The sequence below is a fragment of the Carex rostrata genome, chromosome 6, assembly GCF_964058835.1.
Source record: "Carex rostrata chromosome 6, lpCarRost1.2, whole genome shotgun sequence".
NCBI classification, from domain to species: Eukaryota; Viridiplantae; Streptophyta; class Magnoliopsida; order Poales; family Cyperaceae; genus Carex; species Carex rostrata.
In genome coordinates this window covers 1,900,424-1,921,197 of record NC_135923.1, presented here as the reverse complement: position 1 = coordinate 1,921,197, position 20,774 = coordinate 1,900,424, and the positions used below count along the sequence as shown (strand labels likewise).

At 31.8% G+C, this 20,774-nt stretch overlaps 2 protein-coding genes across 4 annotated transcripts; one reads left to right on the top strand and one right to left on the bottom strand.

Moving 5' to 3' along the window:
• The first annotated feature begins 821 nt into the window (after window positions 1-821).
• Window positions 822-3,297, top strand: LOC144555840 (emp24/gp25L/p24 family/GOLD family protein). Its single transcript, XM_078304270.1, has 4 exons — window positions 822-1,122; window positions 1,820-2,006; window positions 2,595-2,702; window positions 2,941-3,297. Exons 1-4 carry the CDS (start codon window positions 904-906, stop codon window positions 3,072-3,074), a joined length of 648 nt encoding a protein of 215 aa, XP_078160396.1. The 5' UTR covers window positions 822-903; the 3' UTR covers window positions 3,075-3,297.
• A 634-nt stretch (window positions 3,298-3,931) lies between these two features.
• Window positions 3,932-7,217, bottom strand: LOC144555838 (orotidine 5'-phosphate decarboxylase). 3 transcript variants are annotated; one of them, XM_078304268.1, is made up of 7 exons: window positions 6,916-7,217; window positions 6,371-6,634; window positions 6,078-6,197; window positions 5,535-5,693; window positions 5,094-5,266; window positions 4,758-4,863; window positions 3,932-4,203 (listed from the first exon to the last, which is right to left on the bottom strand). In XM_078304268.1, exons 2-7 carry the CDS (start codon window positions 6,569-6,571, stop codon window positions 4,174-4,176), a joined length of 789 nt encoding a protein of 262 aa, XP_078160394.1. In that variant the 5' UTR covers window positions 6,572-6,634; window positions 6,916-7,217; the 3' UTR covers window positions 3,932-4,173. The 3 variants fall into 3 exon arrangements, with proteins under 3 accessions (XP_078160394.1, XP_078160395.1, XP_078160393.1); XM_078304269.1 differs by lacking the exon at window positions 5,094-5,266 and having other exon boundaries at window positions 5,518-5,693; window positions 6,916-7,106; XM_078304267.1 differs by lacking the exon at window positions 5,094-5,266 and having other exon boundaries at window positions 6,916-7,106.
• Window positions 7,218-20,774: the final 13,557 nt, after the last annotated feature.

Sequence of the window (20,774 nt, the reverse complement as noted above, 5' to 3'; positions counted from 1 at the left end):
TCGACCAAAACCGTTCAACATGATCTCTGTATTAAAATGTGCTTGGAGATCAAATTTTACATTTTTTTTAATTTTTTTACTATTTATTAAGTATTTTACAAAACTGTTGTTTTTAGACAATTCTGAACCACTAAAAAAAATAGTTTTGTAAAATATTTAATAAATAATAAAGAAATTAAAAAAATTGTAAATTTTGATCTCCAAACATATTTTTATATAGAGATAATGTTGAACAGTTTGAATCGACTATTTGGACTTTGAAAATCACAAAATCAAATTGTTGCAAGTGGATCCCTTCTCATTAATCAATCATACAGTGAAAATATAAGCTTTAAAAATTTAGTTAGATTTTACCCTTAAAACCAACATACGCACAAGATTTATTCTTAGATATTTGGTATTTATAATCCAGTATATGTGGAAACTGAAACGAGACAGAAATTTCATCTAATATTATTTTGTAGAAAACAAAAACAGTAAACTTTCAGTTCAATTGAGCAAGTACATCAAAAATTAAAATAACGAAGTTTAAAAAATAAAAATGGGCCTTCTCTTCAAACTAACAATCGAAGAATATGGGCTAAATATCGGCCCATTACTGTTATTTTCACGACAACAAGTTAATTTATTCCGTATGTATACCCTACGCTTCTCCAGATGCTCTCAAGTAACTCAAATTTTTTGTTTAGATCTGAACCGTTCGATCAAAATCTGGATCATTTAATATTCGTGATAAAGCAAAACATACGATCTGATCTTAACTGACAACTTCTGTTACCTCAGGTGATATTAATTCCGCTATCCCTGGAATAGCTATTCCATGTTTCCGATTCAATACCAAATACCAATCTTTTCTCTCTTTCTCCTTCCTCCGAAGATCTCAATTCTTCTTCTTCTTCTCCCATGGCGATGAGGAGCGCTAGGTTCCAAGGGCTTGTTCTCTCTCTTCTCATCCTCTCAAGCGGTTTTGCCGATTTCTCGTACGGATTGTCTCTCACCGTTTCTGATACCGAATGCGTGTATGAATACGTCGCGTACGATGGCGATGCAGTCTCTGGTAATTTCGTGGTGGTAGATCATGATATATTCTGGGGTTCCGATCATCCTGGCATCGATTTTACTGTATGTGAGAATCAAATTTTAGATCTTTCTTGGTTTAAGATACTCGGTATCAGAGTTTGGAAATTAGGGTTCCTTTTGATCGATTCTGAGATCTCGATTAGTTATTCTGGTTAGCATCTAATAGCCTGATTTATAATTAGTTTGGGATTAAAATCACTACTTAGCTGATTTTTCAGGATTTTATGTGTTTATGGATACTAAAACCTTGAAAAAACTAGAGGGAATGATGGGAAATTCAGAGTGTATAAACTATAATTTAAACTTTGATTGGGCATAATTGTACATTGTACGGTTTATTTGTTTACTGACCAAACTTAAAGCTCAAATCATAAATCTTGTCTACGGAAAGGTACACCAACTAAAATGAAAAATCCTATTGTTTGTTGCTCAGCTACAGCATATAGATTTAATTACAAATTACCAGTAAAAGTACTTGTTTCCCCTTTTTGGTCCCGAAGTTTCAAAGTTCATGATTTAATCACTAACCATGATAATGTTGATTTTCATCCTTTGTTTGACTGAGAAAAAGTCATATAAAGTCAGTTGATACAAGTTGGATGGTTTAAGAGGCCAACTTTTAAACTTTGAAATTTTAGGGGCCAAAATGAAAAATTGGTGATATTTAAGAACCATTGTCAAACAAAAGGTTAACATAAAATATATATTGCTAATTGAACTGCATATTGAAAATGTGAAGGTGACGTCACCAGGAGGTAACACAGTGCTATCTATGACGGGAAAATCAGGAGACAAATTCGAGTTTAAGGCACCACGAGCTGGCATGTATAAATTTTGCTTCCACAACAAGTATGGTGCACCTGAGACCATCTCTTTTTACATTCACGTGGGCCACATTCCCAACGAACACAATCTCGCAAAGGATGGTACGCAAAAATTACTGTTTCTTTTTGTCAAATTAATAAACTAGCCTTTGTACATTAAATTTAAAAAACAATCCATTGAAATTTTATGTTGAAAACAATCCCTCCAATTGTGGTACTTGGACCTACCAAATACAGGAATTATAGTTTGGTATTCCATGTGTATTATTGAAATTGAGGTGTGCAAATTCTTGGTGCATCAATCTAAAATCTGACAAAATGGGGGTAGGAAGTAATTTTGGATAGTATTTCAAGGGTGCTCAAAATTAGCATATGGTAAGGAGCCTATATTAGCTCTTCGACTTAAGGGCTTTGTTGTCTTTTCATGCTACACCTGATATTTTACCTTACTTACAAATAACGCATCCATTATAGAACTAAATTGAATTTATGCTTGTAGTAAATTTGGATATTTGAAGTTTAGTTTCTGTTAATATTTTTAACAACTTGCCCTCTAATCATGATCAATACGTCTCTTTTTGCCTAAAATGAAATTTATGTGGTTTAGATGTTGGTTGATAGGTTTGCACGAATATGTCATCGTGAGAAAATAAATTCATGTGATCATGTATTTGATTTGCTATTATGTAGAACACCTTGACCCTATTAATGTGAAGATTGCACAGCTTAGAGAAGCATTGGAATCTGTGACATCCGAACAGAAATACCTCAAAGCGCGTGAAGCTCGGCATCGCCATAGTAAGCCCTCCCTAGTCTCTCCCAAAAGAACCAAAAATAAAAATGAAAGCAGATCCCTGTTTGAATGCATGCATATGCAAATACATGATATAACTTATCACTAGATTTCGTGCATGTGCAAAGTGCACTTGATCAGTACTCCAATTTGACTATCATAATCCATCTTTAGCAGGTAATGTACCCACAAGTTTGCGCATCATTTAATATCTTTTATATAATTTTCTAATTTATAATGTAGCAAACGAGAGCACGAGAAGACGTGTCACGTTCTACACCTTAACAGAGTATCTTGCGCTGGTTGCTGCTAGTTGTCTCCAAGTCATTTACATCCGCCGGCTCTTCAGCAAAAATGTGGGCTATAACCGTGTTTAAGTCGTGCCATCATATCACTATTTGAGCACATGTAGATTCTCACTTTTTTTTTAATTTTTAAAATATGCTAGGCAGTTGATTCGGGTGTGTTGTGTAGTAGTAGGACATGGTCATGTGTTGTAAAACATGCGCCTTTCTTGTTTTAAGTTATATTTAGCGAGGGCAAGGTACACTATCATGGGTATGTAAGACACTGAAATTCAATTATCTCATGTTTAAAATATTTTTGAATTAATTCATTTTACTCTTCAGCTTTTTTTATTTATTATTTTTTAACTTTATATAGGTGTTTAGTTGATGCATTTTGCCTTTTTAGTTCTTTTGTTTTGTATTTATATGAGCAAATCAAAACATCAGGAAGGCAAGTAATGTCTGACCAAAATTTGAATGAGTTGGATTAGATCAAAAATTCCTTCCAAAAGGTTTAAGGTGTAATCTGAGTCATTTAATTTTGATCAGACGGTCCACAAAAAAGATAGCACACCACGGTACCATCATTTTTATGACAGGAGATGTAGACTGTCAGATGCAATTGTATTAGAGCATCTACATCCGTAAAACTCTTGGAGTTTCTAAATAACAGTTAACTAATTTTTAGAAATTGTCTCTGAAAGTTTCTAAATCTCACATCCCTGAAACTAAAATTAGAGTTTCTTAATTGCCACATCAGCAAATAAATTACAAGAAAGAAGAATTTCAGCGAATTATTTAGCCACGTCAGAGTTTATAAACGGTTTCTTATTAAGAAACTTTGGAGCAAAGTTGCTAAATAAGAAACTCATCTGCATCTCTAAAACTGGTTTAGAAACTGCCACATCAGATTAGAAACTCCAATAGTTTCAGGGATGTAGATGCTCTTATGACAAAGAAAAGTTGCCAATTGTTCGTTACAAGAATCGGCATTTGCGAGGGATGCCTTTTGCAAAACAGGTCTCTGACAAGGTTACATGCTGGCCTTATTTTCTGTATTTTTTATTTACAATTTGCTGTGGTCTCTCCATTCTGTATTATACCAATAAAAGGAGCACCACTAAATGCATCTTTTGGCAAGGATTGCTCGAGTGTTGTTTGCTGATACTCGGAGAAGAGCACAAATTGACTACACTCTTGGCCATTGTGGACTCACCACCTGGAATTTCAAAACAAAAGGAAAAAAAAAAAAAATCAGTACATTAATTTAATATCGGCACACCAGAAATATCAGGGTCCGGATCCCCTAACAGTAACCCAATTTTGAGTTTAGATCCGGACCGTCAGATTCGAATCCGGGCCAATCTGGCCCGAGGTGGAGCGCACAGGGCTCCTTTAATCTGACAGTCGGGATAAAAACTCAAAAATTGGGTTACTTTAGGAGATCCAAACTTGAAATATCAGGCGCTTCCAACACCAAAATTTGTTATATAACATGCAACAGAAGTCCTAAACAAATAAGAAATGTCCTATACACCCTTAGAAAACATGGAACATCTCCACAGATGAATAGGTGATGTTCATTTTGAATAGCATGTCTGCTAATAGGCAGTTTCTACCTTATATATATAAGATGTCTGGTCATGCAATAATTATCATTTTCCAGAGTGCACTTGATATTATATGCACCGTGTGTCATTTTTTGTTTTTTGTTTTTTTGAATAGCATACATATTATGCATTTTAAATAAATTTAACTTTAACAAGAATAAACCTCTAAAGTGCTGAAGACAAGTCGCATACGACTGGCTACAAGAGATGGTTCCTCGGCACTCCCCATCACTGCCATTTGTTCCAGCTGCAGAGTCTTCACCGGCATCCTGCGCCGTTAAAAAGTAACAGCAAGAACAAATGCAATTAAATAAAATCCAAAAAATGACATTTTTTTTATTTGCATGTAGAGAAAGTAATGTAGATCAAATCTAACGGTTTTATTTTGGCATATAAATTTCAGAATTTTGTTATTAGAAAATTAAAAAATAAAGGCATGATGAAAGCACATGGAATGGAGAAATTCTGACTATACTGGTGTAAGTGTCTAAAGACTAACCAGGCCATTCCACGCATGTAGTAAGCATTTGCTATAATAGCACAAAAACCCTTCCACTGTTGTAAAATATCATCTGACACAGGTGGAGTTGATGACCACCGCACAATCGTTGGCTGCGGTGTGCATAATATCGTAATAAATACTATGCTTAGCCACAATATGCACTCACGCACCTATTTTGGTAAAAAGATAAACTAGGTTTTGTAAAAGGTGATTGATTATATATATAAAACAAAAGAACTGATTATCTCTTTCTCTCTTACAAAATTTGGGATTTTATTTTCAGACCTTATGCACAATATGCACTTAAAAGTTTGTATACTTTATTTGGTGATGTTCATAAACAGTTTTTCAAAGTAGCATGTCGAACTGAAGAGCAAATAGAATATTCAGGATTAACAAACTGATCTGAAACAAAATGCACCTCAAAAGATCCCTAACCTCCTCATAAAGGATCTTGAACTTGACACTTGTACCACCTCCATAAATTTGAAGGCCTTCAATTTCGGTGCCAGATTCCTTGAGGTTAATAAGTTCCTTTCTTAAACCTTCATCGGTGCAGCCGAGTGCGTATGCATTGACACCAGCATTAATAAATTCCTATAGAAATTAATCAAATTATGTCATGATACATATGGGACGATACATACATCCTAAAATAGCTGCATAATTTATACCGTTACAAAAATATCAACTAGACATTACAAAATTAAAATGCATTATAGAAAATAGCAGGCACATGTTCACAACATTAGAAATCCCAAGGACTATTACGCAAGACACACTGGCCAGTGTGAAAAATGCATAAAATTATGTATAATTCTCTCTCTTTTTAGGTGCCTAGTTGAAAAAATGAGCCCCAAACACAGATAAGACCAAAGGAGAATATAACATTTATGCAAGGTGGAGACTTAAAAGATAGAACAGATATACAAAAATGATAAATAAATGAAGTAAAACGTATTTCAGAATTAAGTGCTGTACCTTTAGGTTTTCTCCACCTCCCCGATCGATGACATTTCTATAACGCTTAAATAGACTTATTGCTATGTTTCGTGACGACTTAAAATCCTCGTCTGACGATGCATTGATGTGAAACCTATGCTGCAGAGTAAGTATCAAACAACAAAATCTTAAGAAAAATTATATGTATGTGATGACTAGGTTAAAAATTAATAATGTATAAATTTAACCTTCGGAAAAATATTAAATTATATTGCCCTTTTGACAAAATCCGATTGACATTATGAAAAAAACAAAAGGACCCATGGCCATACCAGTAAATGGTTCCTTGTGCTGGCACAATCACTTAAGCTTCTCCACATGCCATGACTCCAAGGTCTCGCAAAGTCGAACTTAAAGCTAGATATATTGTGCATCTTCGATGCGCAGCATGGACGACATAATTTATTATATAATATTTGGGTATTGCAAGTATAGGGGCTTATAGATATATATGACATGCTTGGTGTCGGCATAGCTAATTTATATCGGGTACATCGGCATAGCTGTTTTCCTTAGAGAAAACCCAGCTAGTCAATCTGAAAACAATAATATAAAAAATATAAATATTAGAAATCATTTGACATTTTTTTTCTTCTTCTTTTGAAGTAGTAGACCAGTTAACATTACCTTACCAGTACACTGTGTTAATAGAATATTCCTTTAAGAAATTCCAAAAACCAAAATCAATTAAAGGTTTTAAAGATGTGCAATTGTTTTTTTAGTAAGCATAGGTATGATCATATGACAATAAATCCGATTTAATTCATAACAATTAAGGAAAATTTTACCCAAACTGAGAAAAATAATGAAAAATCACCTGAAAATGGGGTAATTAAAGGAGCATGGATCACACACCAGTTTCGCCAAGAGAGACAAGGCAAAGAGAAGTAAAATACTAAATAGAAGCGGAGAGAGAAGGGAAACGTGGCTTCACCTCAAGCGAAGGATTCTACGTACGAGCACGCAATTAAGCAGAGAAAATCTGAGGCCACAGGACAAACGATTGGCAACGGTTATCGGAGAGAGGACTAAGGGTTCAGTTACGTAAACCGATTCCACAAACTTCTATACCTTCCGTGGAGCCCACGGTGCAGTTACCGACTTACCGTAGGTGTAGAAGGAGATCGGACCTACTTTTGGTTCAATGAGCTTCATGACCGTCCGATTTATCTTTTGATCTGTGCCCACGAAAATAGAAGTGTTTCACACGAATCTTGATGCATATCGAACGTTGAATGAATCGGACCTGTCCATGGGGAAGGGAAAGGAGAGAGAGAGAGAGGCAGAGAGCTGCGCATCGGCATCCCCTGTGATATCTCATATTTTGCGTGACCTACGTGTCCGGTGTCTATTCGGGGATAGCTCCAGGGGGCCAGTATTGCTAGAGCTTTGAGATCCGTGCAGAACGTATTTAAACGGTTGAGATTTTTCATAAAGTCACGAAAAGTTTGAGATATCTCAGAGGATACGAATTGAGCGCAATTGGTGTTCTTCCAATCCGTCGCGGTCGGAGAATCTCCAACCAGATATTTACCGATTCGTACCTCATGAATCCCTTCCTGTTCGTTATACATTGGCACGAATCTTGAAGGATCCCGCACATTATAAGCTCGGGTGAGAAATCGGGTCGGTAGTAAAACTTTTTTCAGAATTATTCGGATGGGTCGTGGGTTTCAAATTCTGGTTTTTCAGAGATTTAAATGATTGGAGTCGAGCTGTTAATTTGATTTATACGTTAATATTTTGTAAAAAAAATTGAATTTTATTTTTTGAAATTTTTTTAATCATATTTTAAAGAGAAATTTTTTTTTTTTTTTTTAAAGAACCCACAGCTACTGAGAGAGCTGAGTGAGTTGAGATTAAGGACCAGAACTAGAATCTTAGCTCATAATTGTCACCGGCTAGCTCAGAGCTAGACCGAACTAGCTGGTTAGCTCCCTGGACTTTATTGGACCACTATCATAATTTAAAAAAAAAAAAAATAGAACTCATCAAACAAAGAATAGTTTGAATCAAATATTTATTTTCATAACTTGAACAGTACTCTTAATTCAAATACAACTAAGCAAATTACCTATCATAAATTAAGTTTGTAACTAAATTCAAACATACGGAAATACCAAATCCTCAAATTCATACAAACATAATTCACCAAATAAAGTCATACATATCAAATTCATACCTGAACTGAGCTGGCTCACCAGCTCGCGAATAAGCTAAGTCTAGTTCAAACTCATTAATTCTGAACTGAGCTTGCTCATTAACAACTTGGTTGACTACGAACGAGCTATTTTATCACCCCTAATCATGACATCATTTTATAATTGCAACTACTGTGGATATTGATATCCTTACATACAGGGGCGGAACCAGGGGGTGCAAGGGGGGGCCAGGCACCCCCCAACTGAGGCGGAAGTGCTTACTGGGGTGGTTATTTTTATGTGATTTTTTATAGATGCATACCGATTGGCACGCCCCATGCAGTTGTTCTTTCATCTTTCGGCAGCTCGCCCCCTCAAGTTCAAGTCCTGGTTCCGCCCCTGCTTACATACTTAATACAAATAACATGAATGTTAGTAAAATTATCCATGTCATCATATATCAACTAAATAGAGATACTGACATTGATCTTTGCTTCACCATGAATTAATCAAAATAATACATAAAAAAATATATATTATTACAGCATGATTGGTAACTTTTCTACCGTGATAATTAGGATAGGAATTTGATACTCCAGAGTCTGGAGGTTGGGATGCACGAAAAATTCGTAGCTCATAATTTGATTGAGTTGGATTTGAAAAAAAGTTCAGTTCAAAATGAATCAAATCAGTTTGATTCTGAAATAAATCAAATTCAGCTCAGTTCAAAATTGATTTGAATCGAACTCGAACTGAGTCTGATTCATTCGAAACTCTTTTTTTTAATTCTAAACCCCGCTTTAATTTCGAATCAGTTCAGTTCGAATCGCACCGAATCAAACTCAAACTCTTATTTTCAGTTCGAAATTATGCTTCTATTTCAAATTAGTTCGAGCTGAATTAAGTTCAATTCATTTGCAATCCCATTCAAAGGATGGTAAAACCCTGCTATTTTAGAGAGAGACTGAGAGACAGCGAGAAAAGAGAGGAGGAGAGAGAGAGAAATTGCAGTAGATTTATTTTTTGTTTTGTTGGCAGTTTTAATTTTGAGGGCGGTATGGATACTGGTATATTTGGAGGTACAGTACCGATACTAGGTTCTATTTTTAACTTGATAGCTACTATCTGGTTTTCAAAAAAAAAAAAAAAAATTGCTGCAGATTTGAATCCGTGATAATTATAGGACGAATTAAATATAAATTACATAACTTAAAGATCAAAATAGTACTTATAAAATTTTAAAGATAAAATAAAATTGAATAAATAATACAGGCCCATTAGAGCATTAATTGATTCGATAAGATGTAAACTAGCGGGCCACATATTTAGTTTATATGAAATTTGCACATGATTGTTTTCCATTCCATTCTCATCGGCCCAAATCTCTAAATAAATTGATTCCTTCCGATTTCAACTGAGCAAAATTAAAGGGAGGCATTGAATTCCGATTTTTTTATAAATATTCAAAATAATAATTAAATTTCAAAAAATAACCAAAGTTGGGCGGGATTTCAAAATCTACCCAAACCGGAAATTTTTTTTTTCCGGTAATTCAGTCTAAAACCGGAAAAATTTATTTCGGTTTTAAAATTCAAAAAGAAGCGTCTAAAAGAGAGAGAGAGAGAGAGACACCATAATAAATTTTTCCGGTTTCAACATTTTTTTTCTTTTTTCCGATTTTTTTTTATTTAAATAGAAATATTTATAATTTCTTTATTTTTTCTATTGAAATATTTAATATATTTCTTTAAAGATAGATGGAATACTATATAATTTGATTTATTAGAAAGACTGCTACAAATAACTCGGATCAATATTTTTCATGCCAGATTTTTTCCGGCTGTAAGAAAAATTAATATATTTTTTATGAGTTATTGAAAAAAAATAAAAATGCTTAGATTCTGAGTTATTGATCTCGGTTTAAAAGTCACTTCTAGGTAATACAGAAAATTTTGTGATCCTTCTAGTACATTTAATTTATAAAAAGTTGTATCTATTTTGAGAATTCTTTTTAATAACAATCATTAAATAACTTTAAAAAAAAAATTCAAAAATAGATATTAAATGTACTAGAAAGATGACAATATTTTCTGTATTTACTTAGAAGTGACTTTTGAACCGGGATCAATAACTGAGAATCCAAACATTTTTATTTTTTTCCAATAACAAATAAATAAATATATTAATTTTTCTTACAGCCGCAAAAAATCCAGCATGAAAAATGTTGATACGGATTATTTGTCGCAGTCTTTCTAATAAATCAAATTATATAGTATTCCATCTATTTTCAAAGAAATATATTAAATATTTCTAATATTTCAATAGAAAAAATAAATAAATTATAAATATTTCTATTTAAATAAAAAAATCAGAAAAAAGAAAAAAAATGTTGAAACCGGAATAAATTTTTCCGGTTTTAGACTGAATTACCGGAAAAAAAAATCCGGTTTGTATAGATTTCGAAATACCGCCCAATTTTGGTTATTTTTTGAAATTTAATTATTATTTTGGATATTTATAAAAAAAATCGGCATTGAATTAGTAGTAAAACTAGGGTGTTTTTTAAGTTCACCGAGTTCTTTTGTGAATTTAATTTTAATATTTATTGAATTATCTTCAAATGATAAATTTAAATTATTAAAATCAATCTACCTACAGTGAGGTGTCTATATACGAAAATTTATCGAATTAACTTCAAAACGATGAATTCAAACTATTAAAATCGATCCACCTTACGAGTGATGTGTCTATATGTACAAAAAAAAAATCGAACTAAATTAGTTTTGTTTAGAGTCAAGTGGTAAAAAAATAAATGCATTAGAATTAATTTCTCAAACTTCTAATTTGACCGCTTGACTTAATACTAAACTAATTCTATAATTTATAATTTTCACGTATAGACGTATCATTCATACGATAAATTTATCATTTGAAGTCAATCCGATAGATTTTATAATTAAGTTTACAAAAAGACTTAATGAATTTAAGAATACCTTAGTTCTTAATTGGTGCAGGGCAAAGATTTTAACAGATTAGTTTTGACTTCATACAGAATACAAACTATACACAATGATGTTTTGATTCTGTAGTCCTTGCGCTGCATGAAGCTAAAGCTACTCTGTTAAAATCTCTACCCTTTGGTTCATGGCTTGACCTATATTCAACCACTTTGAGGGTTCTAGAATGATATTACCTTAGAAGATGAAGCTCTTATAACCTCTAATGATTGATTGAAAAGTCTCAAGAAATATATCTAGAAAGGTGTTGTAGAGTAAAAGTGTAAAACTTCCCTTGATGGCAAAGACATACACCAATAAAATTAAAACCACATCATTCCTTCGTCACTTTCATTGATTTTTTTTTTTGTTAGATTGTATTCGGACGGCATGAGATAAATATTCTGATCACTAAATAATTATTATGCCGAGCGTCATAGCCCAATGACCAAGTCCGTTAAAATATTCAAAATAATTAAAAAAAAATTCAAATTGAAAATTATAAGTATTTATTGGATATATAATATATATAGAGAGAGAGTTGGGCTATGGTGCATTGTAATGTATAGAACCTCTTGTACATTGGATTATAAATTGCTGGTTTTGACTTTAATACAATTGATCCAAACCGTTCAATTTGATATTTATGTTAAAATGTATTTGGAGATCAAATTTGACATTTTTTTGGAAATTATTTGCTATTTTCTTAGAATTTTTTAAATTCACTTCTTTTTTTATATGGTCTAGAAATTTTTGAAAAACAACGATTTTCAAAAATTCTAAAAAAATTAGCAAAAAATTTCCAAAAAATATAATTTGGTCTCCGAGCACATATTGATATGGAGAACGTGTTGAGTCATTTAGATCGACTATTTGAACTTCAAAGGAGCTGGCTACGGTGCTACGCGTAGCATAGAGAGGGCCTCCGTGCAACGGCTCAATATTTGAGTTTTCAAAATCCAAAGGTCGATCTGAACCGTTCAACATGATCTCCATATGAATATGTACTTGCAAACCATATTTTATATTTTTTAGAATATTTTACTATCTTTTTAGATAGGTAGAAAATCACTTGATTTGAATGGTACATAATTTTTCAGAACAAGTGATTTTCTATCTATTTAAAAAGACAGTAAAAAAATTCTAAAAAAAATGTAAAATTTGGTTTGCAAGTACATATTTATATGGAGATCATGTTGAACGATTCATATCGACCGTTAGAATTTTAAAAACTCAAATATTGAGCCGTTGCACAGAGATCCTCTATGTTACGCGTAGCATATTAATATTCTCCTATATTCTAACACTAAAATTGCATGCACAAAGCACAGATAATTTCAAGTTTTGATGTAGAATGAAACACCAAATTTCATCAATTTCGTAGACATAATATTTGAGTAATACAATCATGCATTCGTGTCTATAATATTGAATTTTAAATTTCCAACTCATTTTTTTTTTAATTGTTAAGAATGTCTGAATAAAGACTTAATCAAATGATTCACAATTTCAACTTAATTCCCCATGTGATCTAAAAATGACATCACATGTTTGTTAGGTGAATACGTTGGATCGAACAAAAAATAAAATATATTTTATTATATTTTGGACAGCGATTAAAATTTACAATATGGGGGTAAAAAAATGGGAGGAGGGAGCCGTCCGATGGCCATTGAACCACTTTTGTGTCCGATGGCCATTGAACCACTTTTGTGTTCGATGGGTTCTCTCACCGTCAGATCTTTGCGCTTTCAAAATTCTAACGGTCGATCTGAACCGTTCAACATGATCTCCGTGCGAATATGTACTTGCAAACCATATTTTATATTTTTTAGAATATTTTACTATTTTTTTAGATAGGTAGAAAATCACTTGATTTGAATGGTACATAATTTTTCAGATCAAGTGATTTTCTACCTATTTAAAAAGACAGTAAAAAAATTATAAAAAAAATGTAAAATTTGGTTTGCAAGTACATATTTATATGGAGATCATGTTGAACGATTCAAATCGACCGTTAGAATTTTGAAAACTCAAATATTGAGCCGTTGCACGGAGATCCTCTATGCTACGCGTAGCATATTAACATTCTCCTATATTCTAACACTAAAATTGCATGCATAAAGCACAGATAATTCAGAGTGTTCAATAATTTCAAGTTTTGATGTAGAGTGAAACACCAAATTTCATCAATTTCGTAGACATAATATTTGAGTAATACAATCATGTATTCATGTCTATAATATTGAATTTTAAATTTCCAACTCATTTTTTTTTAATTGTTAAGAATGTCAGAATGAAGACTTAATCAAATGATTCACAATTTCAACTTAATTCCCCATGTGATCTAAAAATGACATCACATGTTTGTTAGGTGAATACGTTGGATCGAACAAAAAATAAAATATATTTTATTATATTTTGGACAGCGATTAAAATTTACAATATGGGGGTAAAAAAAATGAGAGGAGGGAGCTGTCCGATGGTCATTGGACCACTTTTGTGTTCGATGGGTTCTCTCACCGTCAGATCTGCTTTAGGATTCGTGTGTATGAATTTTAAAGCAGGCGCGAATCCTAAAGCAGATCCGACGATGAAGAGAACCCATCGAACACAAAAGTGGTCCGATGGACGTCGGACGCCCCCCTCTCCCAAAAAAATGTGTTGACACCTTTAATGCGATACTCCCCGGTATCGTAATAGGGAATCTGAACCGTTCTTTTTAACTTGGTACGAATCTCAAAGCCAATAATACTACCTCCTGCGCTAGTCCGAATCCCAAAGCGGCTGAAAGTTAATTTCAAACCGTAAAATGAAAGGAATATTTTAAAGTAATGGAGATGATACTTCTCTGTTTGAATCTGCATCCGTAATTGTTACATATTATTGTTTAAATCTTTTTTACGATTATTATTAATTTTTATTTGATCTTACGTGACTTCTATATTACAAAATCTTGCATCCCTATCGGATTGCGAATTTGTATCCTCCGCATTAACTTAAAAAGGAATCTTTTAAGTTAATATACATGAATCATCCGATAAGCTTTAAAATTTGTGTAGATTAAATCCGCACTAATATTAAAGATTCACTACGTATGTTCTAAACGGGAACCAGATAAGCTCCGTTTACAATCAGACGGCCAACATATATTAACTCAAAAAATTCTTTTTTTAATTAATGCGGACTCGTATATGTTGCCATGCATCCATGACATCCATATAACAAAATCTTGCATCCCATCTTAAAATAGAAAGAAAAAAAAAATCAGATTTAAATGACTGAAATGCAGATACTTTTAAGTTTTAACCATGCCATATTTCATACGAGTATACGACTAAATAAATCTAACAATTCATATGGTCCCAAACATAAACCACAGGGATTATTTTTTTTCATAGAAATTAAGGAAAATGTAGAGAGAGAAACAGAAAGAGTTCAGGGTTTGTAATATTGGTAGAAAGATTGGTACAGATTCTACCGATCATAACAATAAAAATAATTAGGATAGGTACAGATTCTACCTATCTTAACAATCAAACAAGTTAGGATAGGTAGAAATTTCACCGTTTCTAACCTATTGTTTTTATTTCTCCCATCTGTCTGCGGCAACAGGAATTGCTACAGAATTGTTTGAAATAGAGTTTAAATAGGTAATATTTCTACCTATCCTAACTGTTTTAATTGTTATGATCGATAAAATCTGTATTTATCATAAATGTTTTGATTGTCATAATCGATAGAATCTATACCGATTTTTCTACCAATATTACAAACCATGTACTCTTTCTATTTCTCTCTCTACTTTTTTTTAATTTCTATGAAAAAAAAAATTTCCTAAACCACACCAATTCTGAAACCCCAAACAAATTATATTATGCACGAGTTTGAGGCAGGTTGGTTGGTTAGGTGGCTTTGCATTTTATGAATTGGTGACCAGAGAAAGTGGATCCAGTCCGGTTTGTTTCCTTAAAAAAGCAAACAATTCATTTGTCAAATCTCAAAAAAATTATTTGTTTGGGTCAAAAAGCTCCAAAGCAACGTGTTCGTTCTCCTCCTTGAATCATTCCGTGACCTCTCTCAGGTTTCCCACCGTCTAATAACAGATTTTCTGTGGCAAACCATGTCTAGAGTTATATATGTCATATGTCTGAAGAGTGCTTTTTCTCCATAATTTTTTTTTTTTGGAATTTTTTCTAAAAATAATAAAGGAAAACAGATGAATGGTTTGTTTTAAGGATTTTTTGCGGCGAAGTTACACTTTTTGTGTAGATTTTTTAAGGTGGAAGGGGAAGAGAATGACGACGCGTGAGGCTTTACCTCTGCACAGTAAACTTTACACCTCAAATTGGGAGGGATAAATTTCAGCGAAGTTGTACAGAGGAGTTTGCATTCCATCCCACTCCGATTTCCCTCCTTCTGAAGCGGGTGAACGTCACCGGGCAGATACGGTCACGCGTTGTTTCACCTTCGTTCTCCTCTCCTCCCTCCGCGTAATCCTTTTTGAAGCACAGCCTAAAGAAACCGAAGCAATGATTATGTTTCTTCTATAAAATCAAAAAACCAAAACACTTCATTCATTTCTCCGATAATCTCCGATAATCTGTTAATAAATTTCTACAAAACTAAGAAATACTGTTTTTTCTATATTCTTTTCTTTGGGTTTTTAAGGTCTCGCGGTCTTCGCAGACGGTTCTCGCCACATATGATCTGAGACTCATAATCAGAGACTAAAAACGATAGTTCCTCTCCAGTAAAAGGTCACTGGAGGTATCCATTTATAGCAGTTGTTCGAATTAAGAAATGTGGGATGAAAGCTCGTGCTGAGAGGTGGATTGCTCGTCTGTTTGATTTTGGTGTTTGAATAAGACACCTAAGATTATAAAAATTAAATTAATAAAAATCTGGCCATTTGCTCATGTTATTGACTTGACTTTGCCACTAGAATTATATTTTGCTTTGCACTCAAATCAGAATAAACGGTTCAAAAATTATCTATTCTAAATATATTCAAATTTAATGAGCAATGAAATTTGACTTTTATATGAACCACAAAAATAAAAATATCTCCTGGTCATATTCTTGCTGAAAAATTACACTTATAAAAAAAATTAGTCATCGTAAGTGATTACAATGTCCTAAATGCTTTTATGTGGATTTCTTGCATGAAAATTGCATTTTTTTTTAAACCATAAATTGACCAAAATAATTAACAACCTTTTTTTCTTCATTGAATGAAATACTAATTATTCATAAATAAAATTCATCCTGCAAAAACAAAAATATACACTATTGGAATTATTTTTTTTAGATAGAACTGAATTTAATAGTTTCAACTGAACAAACACCATTAAATTGTTTTTTTTTTTTTTTATAAAAAACAGTTCCATCGATCCTGCGGATCGGTGGAACTATTTGCTATTATTTTTTGTGATTAAGTTGTATGGAGGGATCATAAAATGGCTTCACCAATCTGCATGATCGGTAAAGCAAATGCATTTTTGTATTGGTGGAGCTGTTTTTTTTATAAAAAAAAAAAAAACAATTCAATGATTGAAAATATTTGATTCTGTTTTAAAAAAAAATCCATTATTGGACTAACAAATAGGTCCGAATTCCTAACAAATGGGGTATTTGCATAACAATGGATCGATATTTTAATCAAACAAGTGGATAGGATGAAATTTTTTATTTTGGTTAAAGAAGTTGACCGTTGACCATGTACAAGTTGTAAAATTAAGATAAGATGCATGCAAGAGACCAAGTATACAAATTAAGCGTTGAAGCATTCTTTCTTTGCATGCGTCTTATATACATGCTTAATTTCTCTATCAATCCTACTTCATTTGCTTATTAATTAGCATTTACATGATATGATATGATATGATATACGTAAGTTCATTATCTCGCCAATGACCATGTCAACACCTTCAAGCAAATAGAAATCCAGGCGCCTCTAAAAGATTTTTAGATGTATATATGCTTAGAAAATTAACCCCACTTGCAAATCATGCATCATCTGGTTCAAAATTTAATGCGTTCATCGGTTTATATGTTGACATGAGGAGATAGTCTAACTATAATATATATTTTTTTGAGACAGAAAGGTATTGAAAAGGAACAAAAATGATTTTGAATTATGTATATATATAAGGAGGGTTCCAATACCTCGTGACTTGTATATCTTATCATACATCATATTTTATATTTTTCGTTTTTAAAGTCCAAACTGTCGATCTGAACCGTTCAACACGATATCCATGCTAAAATATGCTTGAGAATAAAATTTTATAATTTTTGAGATTTTTTTACTATTTTTTAGATAGATAGAAAAACAGTGATTTTGTATCTATCTTAAAAAATAGTAAAAGACTTTCAAAAATTATAAAATTTTATCCCAAACATATTTTAGTTTGAATATCATGTTGAATGGTTCAGATCAACATTTTAGACTTTAAAAACGAAGATATAAAATATGAAGTATGAAAGGCATGAGTTTTAAAACCCTTCGCGCTCTCTATAAATATAGAGAGAGAAGTTTTGCAAGAGAAATTTTAGTTGTTAGTTTTCATCATCTAATCAATCAAGAATAAATTGGAGCGTTCATTTTGTTTGAAAACTAGTTTCTTATTTTTAGTAAGAAATTTTTTAATAATAAATATAAATTAAAACAAAGTTATTTTCTACGGACGTTGTCATTTAATTTTAGAAAAAAAAATCAGTAACATAAAATAACCATTCGGTCAAATAAATATGAACCATTCAATAAAAAATTAAAAACTTAGTGTAATGGAACATTTTTATATATTTGAAAAAAAAAATCCAATACCTATAACATTGGTGTTCCATTGTTTTTAATTTATTTTATGAAATGGTCCTTAACCCAAAACTTCCAAGAACTTCTTCACCATAACCCGCTACAGCAATCGCCCGATGCGAGTTAGTGTGTGCCGTGGAAAAAACACGCGATAACTCGATACATAATTATTTACAGACCATACGCCGCAGAAGACTTTCGTTGGATCTCCTGAGATACCAGGGGGTGTAATGTAAATGGTAAATATTTCCGGGACTATCATGATAATTTAAATCATGCCGAGGAGGCATTCAAATAATTTCCCTTTGAAAAAAAATATAATTTTATTCGATTGTATTTAATTGATCTAATTAGAATTGAATTATTTCTGAACATGCTAGAGCATGAATTTTGCACATGCTGGTTCCAATGATATCAAAGAGCTCAAAAATTAGATTATACAACATTTTAATGAGAGTGATTCTATGCTACTATGCATATCACGGGTTAGTCTGTAATACAGATCAATATTTTTGTTTTCAAAATTCTAAATCATTTGACATCATTTTCATATAATTATGTACTTGTAGACTGAATTTTATATTTTTTTAAATTTTATTAATAGTTATAAGATAGGTAAAAAATCACTTGATCTGAAAATTTTAGACCATCCAAAAACTGTGTTTTTCTACCTATCTTAAAAAAAAATTCGAAAAATATAAAATTTAGTATGCAGATACATATTTATATAAAAATTATGTTGAACGATCCGGATCGACCGTTAAAATTTTGTAAATGAAAAATTGATCCGTATTACATACCAAATCGTGCTATGTGTAGCACCATATACATTTCTCGTCAAATTCTGATTTTGATGATCTCATATTCTAAATAAATTAGATTTTGCAAGATTTCTTTTCTTTTATATAGCTTGTATAAATAAAGTCGTAGAAACATGTTTCAATCAAATTAAAATGAAAATCATAAAATGTATAAATCTTGTATTAAGAAAATAATTAAAAGTCATGAAATATTCTTAAATCTTGGTACCATAAATTCTAAGACTTGAAATATATCCAGCGTTCCGTTTAAATAATTTCCGAAAATTAATAGATATGACTTTGTAAAACGTTTGTCCAAAGCTGAATTCCCATCTCATTACTGTTAGTTACAGTCACAAAATTCGTGAATTATATCTGAATTATACTTGAATATTTGTTTTTTTTGGTAATGCCAAACCGAACGCTGAATTATTCGATTGACCGAACTTTGACCGAATTAAACCCGAATTATTCGCAAATTTTTTGAATTTTTCCCAAAACATTTTTTTTTTGCTCTCTTGTAGAACTGAGATCTCTGGTCCGGATAATTCTGAGTCATTCTCAAATTATACCCGAACTATTCCCGAATCACGAATTTTTGACCTCACTGAACCGAAACCGAATAATTCATTTGTTACTATCCTGTTAGTTGGAGATGCATAGCAGCCGAAGCAAGAAAATAGACAGAAAGGTGGCTGCTTTAATAGACATGCTTCCAACGAAACTATGCTAAATAAATAATCAAATTGAGACGGTTCTCTGCTTCTTTTCTCTCGTGTGATGAAAATTTAAAAGTTCAAACCTTGGCAATGACGAACACTGTTAATGTTTTTTATTTTGAATTCTTCAACCAATATGAGAATCCATTTAGTATTAGATCATTTCTTTAGGAAAAAAAAATATGTTATTTTTTTCTTCATAATTTATAACCTCTCTGCTAAAAACTTTCAAAGGAAAGATAATTACAAAAAAAATATATAAAAAAATACGCGGGGCATTTTTTAACAATTAAAATATTGGAAAAATTTAGTATTTATTAAAATTTAGTGTAACAGTCTAATATTGGAAAAATTTAATATTTTATTAAAATTTTTGAAATCATTGCTTTTCTGATTTTTTTTTGTCTAATGAAAAGCTGTAATTTAAAAAAAAAATTAAAATAGTAAATTTTATTTAAAAAAAATGTAAAATTTGGTCTCCAAGCACATATCAATACGAAGATTATGTTAAGAAATACGGATAACTATTTGAACTTTGAAAAATCTAGCGGGAAATAAAACACTTTCTTTACTTCCTAAAGCATGATAACCCAACTCTATATGTATATATTATAAATGTAAAATTTGGTCTCCAAGTACACTTTAATACGAAGATCATATTAAGTGGTTCAAATCGACTGCTCAAACTTCGAAAATAAAGATAAAAACGTGGAGCATAATTAGAGCACGAAACCAGTAACACATTTTAATTCTACTCTTAAGACTTGAATCAAGATGCAGAGAATACTGATTTTTAGAAATTTAAGATTATATAGATAATTTTATGGATATGTCGAATGGGGCTTGAGAGTTAAATCTTTTTTTAATCATTAATTCTTCACTTATGCAATATATGCAAAAAAAAAAAAAAAAAAGTTGCCTATTGCACGAATATTAAAGCTGAAGTTGCTTGTTGCCGATGAGGTTGCAAATTTTTTATTTTTATTTACTTTAAGCATGGAGTGTTTCCATGATATATCTCTTGCTTGCTTCCTTTTTTTTTTTTTTTTTTTTACTTTAAGCTGAAGTTGCTTGTTGTGTGAGTTCTGATTGATTGTAAGACTTTTTTTTTTTTTTTCTATTAATGGATGGGCATTTGTGCAATTTTTTTTTTTTTAAAAAAGGTTGGATCAAATTTTATACGACCGCTTTGTATATTTTGTT

What these genes read in the sequence shown, in the direction of transcription:
- LOC144555840 (XM_078304270.1), top strand. Translation starts at nt 904, where the DNA reads ATGGCGATGAGGAGCGCTAGGTTCCAAGGGCTTGTTCTCTCTCTTCTC. An exon ending in ACACAATCTCGCAAAGGATG is followed by an intron (nt 2,007 to 2,594) that starts GTACGCAAAAAT and finishes GCTATTATGTAG; the next exon opens with AACACCTTGACCCTATTAAT. An exon ending in TGAAGCTCGGCATCGCCATA is followed by an intron (nt 2,703 to 2,940) that starts GTAAGCCCTCCC and finishes TTTATAATGTAG; the next exon opens with CAAACGAGAGCACGAGAAGA.
- LOC144555838 (XM_078304268.1), bottom strand. Translation starts at nt 6,571, where the DNA reads ATGCCGACACCAAGCATGTCATATATATCTATAAGCCCCTATACTTGC. An exon ending in GAGGTGGAGAAAACCTAAAG is followed by an intron (nt 5,694 to 6,077) that starts GTACAGCACTTA and finishes TAATTTCTATAG; the next exon opens with GAATTTATTAATGCTGGTGT. An exon ending in TACATGCGTGGAATGGCCTG is followed by an intron (nt 4,864 to 5,093) that starts GTTAGTCTTTAG and finishes TTAACGGCGCAG; the next exon opens with GATGCCGGTGAAGACTCTGC.